Raw genomic sequence first — 6,291 nt, forward strand, 5'->3', positions numbered from 1 at the left:
GTGGACATGGCCAGTCAGCTGCTCAGGGTGGTCAGACCCAGGAAACTCTGCACATAGCAGGTGGGAGTGAGAAAGGTGGGTAGCACAGCATTACCATTGCTGCATGCATGGCGATGTCCTGAGGCAGTGAGTGGGCTGTGCAGAAGAGATTCAGGGTTAGTCAGGATGAGAGTGAGTGGGAAAGATGTTGCAGGAAATGATGGGTACAGTAGCAGAGAGGATACAGTGAGTGAGAGATAGCAAGGAAAAGATGGTGGCATTTTCACTGCCGAGTGGAGAAGGGCATCGATCTTCTTCCTACACTCTGTACATTCCTTCAGGTGGTTGAGACTGAACTGGCCTGGATGGTAACCCTAGTCCAGGTTGGCGAGGTTCCAGTAGAATGGCGTCCTCTGTTGGGTCTGGGAAAAAAAGGACATCCTGCCTCTGCATCACCCTTCCCCACCAGCAGCATCTCCATGTCAATGTCCCTGCCCACAAAGACAGGCATCGATTTTCCATTGGCCCTGGACTTGGCAGAAAACAGCAGGAACCGTGCAGGGCAGCTCTGGACTGACAGCTCTTGTCTGAGTGCACAATATCTTTTTTTTTAGATTAGATTAGATTAGATTAGATTTTAGATTAGATTACAGTGTGGAAACATGCCCTTCGGCCCAACAAGTCCACACCGACCCGCCGAAGCGAAACCCACCCATACCCCTACATTTACCCCTTACCTAACACTACGGGCAATTTAGCATGGCCAATTCACCTAACCTGCACATCTTTGGACTGTGGGAGGAAACCGGAGCACCTGGAGGAAACCCACGCAGACACGGGGAGAACGTGCAAACTCCACACAGTCAGTCGCCTGAGTCGGGAATTGAACCCGGGTCTCTGGCGCTGCGATGCAGCAGTGCTAACCACTGTGCCACCGTGCCGCACCACCATCTTCTTACAGATGGTGGTGCACCATGGGTGTTGGTCAATTCTGGGAGTTCCAGGAAGTGGTGAGTTGCTTTGCAAATGGCACATGGTATGATGGGGCTAGAATGTGTGAGGTGGCACTGAAAAGTGACGCAGGCAATAAGCTAGGTGGGCTTTGCAAAATAAAGTGACAGATGTGCCCAAACATCATGATGTGAAACCCTCTGAAAAACTTGACAAAACTGACACTTAAGCGAAAGAAAAAATAAGATTCAGCCCTTGATCAGTCATTCATTCTGGGATCTTACTTGTGCAGTGTTTTCACTGGATGGGATCAGAAGACTGGCTAGTATGTAGTGCAGCCAGCAGGTACAGTTGCCAATCATGAGTAATCAGCTGAGTACCATACAACAGGTCAAAATTTACTTAGACTGTGCTATCGTTTTGTGTTAGGCTAACTACTACTTTTGTTTCAATTTTTACTGGTAGTTTTGGTGGTTCACCCCTAATTTTTCCCATTACATGATTTTCTATAACAGCGTCACACAAGAACGCAATTAAAAGGAGAACTATCTGGAGTCAGTTCAATAGATGCAATTTGTGAACGGCTGTAAACAAAAAAAAAAAAAACACCTTACAGACTAGAATTCATCATTCAGTAAAACCCAGGAGCTCTATTCGGTACCTTGCTGTCCAGCAGGAGATTGTCTGGTTTGATGTCCCTGTGGATGAAGCCCATCTGGTGGATGGAGTCGATGGCCAGTACTGTCTCTGCAATGTAGAACTGAGTTTCCTCTTCACTCAGTGTGTCCTTCTTCATCAGCAGCGTCATCATATCCCCTGTGGACAGAGACAGTCCATCACATCTCAGCAGTTCATTCAACAACCCATTGGAGTCCAGGGATCACAGAAAGGGTCAGGTAACTGGTCAACCACTTGGACAGCACCCACCTACATCAAGCCAGAAACTCTACAGTGAAAATGGGAAAGGGCATAGCTCAGAGTACAGCAGGCTAGTGCAGGAAGACAACCCACTTGGGAGTAAGTGGACACCTGCTTATAGTGTTTCTATTTATTTCCCCATCATTTACTCACTCTGTGTCCAGATATGAAGCATCATTTACCCACTAGGTGTCTGTAGCAGATTCTAAATAACTGTGATCCACAGCTTGACCCTCCCGGAAAGGAGCCAGGTCTATACCATCAGGTATGGGAAATGCACACAGCAGATGCATCATGTAAGTCAGTACGAGCAAAAGAGAATTGTGCTCAGAGACACGATAATAATAATGTTATTTCTAACAAGAAACACTGTCGCAGCCCAAGGGCCAAATTGCAGTGTGACTGACATCAAACTGACCTAGGTAAATTAAAAATATAAAAACGTGGGAAAAATCATATAGCAACAAAGAGACAATTTCAGTAGACAGCAACAGAAGTTGTGGATAGGATATTAATGAAATTTAATGAATGAAATAAAATTGTATCAAAATCTCAGAGCCACACATCAACCCTACACTGGCAGACCAAAGAGGCACACAGACTCATGACCGCGATAATGTTAGCAGAGGCCAGGTGGTGCCAAAGAATGGTGACATTGTGGCAGCGTGGTTCCAGGTCATGGCTGGTCCCGGGTACCTGACGGCAGAGGCAATAGCATCCCAGCTGCAGCAGTATGTGGAGCCTGGGGGGTATGAGAGTATTTACAGAACGGGGAGTGGGCTGCGTTTTTCTGGTGGCGAGGACTCGTAGAAGAGGCAGGGGAATGATCTGGTCGTTTCCTTTTCTTTTGGCTGTTGCTTTTATTTCTACTTCTGTTTTTTAGCCTATCTTTCGTATTCTAAGATGGCACTGGAGGATGGGACTGTGTATACTTTTCACTGAACTCAGAGACTCGAGTACACATGGCAATAACATTCAAATCTACATTACAGGCATTTAATTACATAGAGATTTCATCACCTAGATATCTCAGCAAGGTCCTAAGCCATGTAAACAATAGGCCACCCACCCATCTACATCTTGTGGGGATGAATGGAGTTGAATCTCTAAGCTGGTTTGATTGCTCTGGTGATGATGAGCCATGAAATTGAGTGAATGGCACAAGGCCTTTTCCTCACACGAGGAAAAGTGGCAATGTTAACTCGGTTTGTGGACAGACTTTCTGATATTGAACTCATACAACTGAGGCCTCAGATCAATATCAACTCTGTGCTCATTCCATCTGGGCAGGTGGTGTGTGGGGAGTCAGGAGTCAGTGCCACACAGAGACCTAGGGCCAGATGTAGCCAGGGTAGATTGACAACAGGTCACAGATGGAGCCTAAATAGGATAAGGAATCTGAATTGTCATCAGTTTGTTCAGTTTTCTTTAGCAAACGGCCCACCTGACCCTCCCACTTCAAGTCACCTTAAATAATATAAACCCAAGATGTTCTGAAAGAAGAGGTCACATACTGATAATGCTTCCTAGGTCAGCAAATGAAAAATGTATTCCCTGTATGTGCTGCTCATTCAGTGTAAAATGAAACTGGTTAGAGGTGGGTACAAATCTTAAACTCCAAGAATAGGATGGATCAGCTTTGCTCAATTTGCCCTGAGCACAGGAGATCAAGAGGTGATCTGGTTAAGGGGCTTCAGATGATTAAAGGGGTAAAACTTGGAAAAGTAATTTCCTCTGGTGGGAGAGCCCAGTACAGGGACATACAAGCTCCCAGTTTGAGGTGGCCATTTCAGGGGCGATGTCAGAAAGCAGGGAGAGGCGATGGCCTAGCCGTATAATTGCTGGACTGTTAACCCAGAGATCCAAGTCATGTTCTGGGGACCCGGGTTTGAATCCTGCCAAGGCTGGTGGTGAAATTTGAATTCAACAAAAATCTGGAATTAAAGAGTCTAACAACCATGAACCCATTGTCGATTGGTGGAAAACCCCATCTGGTTCACTAACGTCCTTCAGGGAAGGAAACTGCCATCCTTACCTGGTCTGGCCTACATGTGACTCCAGACTCACAGCGATGTGGTTGACTCTTAACAATGGCCTCATCCCATGAATGAATAAAGAAAAAAACCCACTGTCCACACAAAGGAGAGTGGAAAGCATATACATCACCCAAACAGTGGAGGAGGCCAGAGGTCAAGTGAAAATTTCAAAACTGAGATCAATAGACTTTTCGTTAGATTAGATTAGATTACTTACAGTGTGGAAACAGACCCTTCGGTCCAACACGTCCACACCAACCCTCCGAAGAGTAATCCACCCAGACCCATTTCCATCCGACTAATGCACCTATCACTACGGGCAATTTTAGCATGGCCAATTCACCTGACCTGCACACCTTTGGACAGTGGGAGGAAACTGGAGCACCCAGAGGAAACCCACGCAGACACGGGGAGAATGTGCAAACTCCACACAGACAGTTGCCCGAGGCTGGAATCGAACCCAGGTCCCAGGTGCTGTGAGGCTGCAGTGCTAACCACTGAGCCACCGTGAGAGTTTAGAGTTTGGAGCCAAGGTGGAGATGACAGAATTAACACATGGGGAGCTTCAACAATTACTCCTGCCCCTGGAAGCAGCTAAACCATTACCAGATTGAAGTAAATACACCTCATACAGCAAGCCTGAGATTACATAGAGCCAGCACATACCTCCCGGGAGGAACTCCATAATCAGGTACAGGTTGAGTTTGTCTTGAAAGCTGTAGAACATTTTCACCACCCATTGACTATCAGCTTCCACAAGGATGTCTCGCTCTGCACGGATGTGGCCCACCTGAAACAGAAAGGTACATTAAACAAATCAGGGAATGTGTGGGGTGTTGCCAGACAGAATCACATGATGGACCTTTCACTCTTCATTGTGTTCCAGCTGCTCCACTCCTGAATGCTAATGTCTAACGCAGACAAGGAGAGAATATGCAAACTCCACACAGATAGTCACTCGACGCTGGAATCGAACCTGGGTTCCTGACCTGGTGAGGCATCAGTGCTAGCCACTGAGCCACCATGCCACCTTCATTAGGTCATCTGGTTCCAACGCACTGGCAAGATAGTTAGCACACAATATGTTTGACCATTGTATTATCTGGCAGTGCCATTAACAGGGGAGTTTGGGAGCATGAGACAGGACTCTGCAGTCACATACTAAAACACACAAGATTAAACAGAGTTCTGCAAGAAACCACTTTCCCTCATGGCACTCCCCGAAAGTCAACAAAACAAAAAGTGTGTTGCCTGAAACAGCAGAATCTATGATCAACCATTGAACAGGAGAACAAAGAGTGGGATGCAAGAGAAGGTTATAAACTAGAGTGTGCAGAGGACCCACACTGAGCCATTCCTGCCCTGCCACAGCACAAGCTGGAGATGAGCAAGACGAATGGCAGAATGGCTCAGACAGTCCACTCATCAGCACGAAAAAAAAGAGTTTACACTCCCACCACTCTATACTCCCCCAACCTGAACACAACCCAACACCATTCCCATCCCTCAACAGGCTATACAAAGACTTGTGAAGCACAGCCAATCCCCTGTTGTTACCTATTCACTGCCTCATTTAATCTCATTGTTCCCAACAACAGTGACCTAGACAGAGGCAGGTGAATTTCATCTTGACTTCAGAGGCCCACACACACATCCAGATCTGACCGGAGTGAGCAAGCACAGAGCCCAGATGTGTTCTGCTGCACGCTGACACTGCTCCAGAGGATACAGTATAGAAACTTAATTCCTCCCTCATCGCTGCACCCCGTCCCCTGCCCCAAGTGGTGCACACTCCAACAAGAAGCTGCTTGCTCTCCCTGGTCAGAAGAGAATTTGAGTTCCTGCTGATATTTGTGAAACATTACCAAACATGGAAGCACTGACCCACACCTTCGTCCCAATCTAGTCACATTGAACACAGTCACGTTCAGTGCTAAATCCTCAAACAGCCTTTACAATCAGCCAGGGATGGATCAGGAACAGGCGAGGCTTTACTTCCAGAGAGGAATGGAGAACCTGTCTCAGGCTCCTCCAGGTTTGCGCATGGTATTGGGGGCAAAGTACTAGATTGGATTGAAAATTGGTTGGCTGATAGGAAACAAAGGGTAGTGATAAACGGCTCCATTTCGGAATGGCAGGCAGTGACCAGTGGGGAACCGCAGGGATCCGTGCTGGGACCGCAGCTTTTTACAATATATGTTAATGATATAGAAGATGGTATCAGCAATAACATTAGCAAATTTGCTGATGACACAAAGCTGGGTGGCAGGGTGAAATGTGAGGAGGATGTTAGGAGATTACAGGGTGACCTGGACAAGTTAGGTGAGTGGGCAGATACATGGCAGATGCAGTTTAATGTGGATAAATGTATGATTATCCACTTTGGTGGCAAGAACAGGAAGGCAAA

The 6,291-nt window shown here is 46.7% G+C and overlaps 1 protein-coding gene across 3 annotated transcripts in view; it reads right to left on the minus strand.

Moving 5' to 3' along the window:
* The window catches only part of LOC122563322 (serine/threonine-protein kinase 38), a 61,112-nt gene that overhangs the window by 15,512 nt on the left and 39,309 nt on the right, over positions 1 to 6,291 (minus strand). For all 3 annotated transcript variants that reach the window (XM_043717054.1, XM_043717053.1, XM_043717051.1), the window contains 2 exons: positions 4,551 to 4,674; positions 1,592 to 1,746 (listed from right to left, as the gene is read on the minus strand). In XM_043717054.1, coding sequence (XP_043572989.1) covers positions 1,592 to 1,746; positions 4,551 to 4,674 — 279 coding nt within the window. The remainder of the gene's footprint in view (positions 1 to 1,591; positions 1,747 to 4,550; positions 4,675 to 6,291) is intronic.

The sequence above is a fragment of the Chiloscyllium plagiosum genome, chromosome 26, assembly GCF_004010195.1.
Source record: "Chiloscyllium plagiosum isolate BGI_BamShark_2017 chromosome 26, ASM401019v2, whole genome shotgun sequence".
Classification (NCBI taxonomy): Eukaryota; Metazoa; Chordata; class Chondrichthyes; order Orectolobiformes; family Hemiscylliidae; genus Chiloscyllium; species Chiloscyllium plagiosum.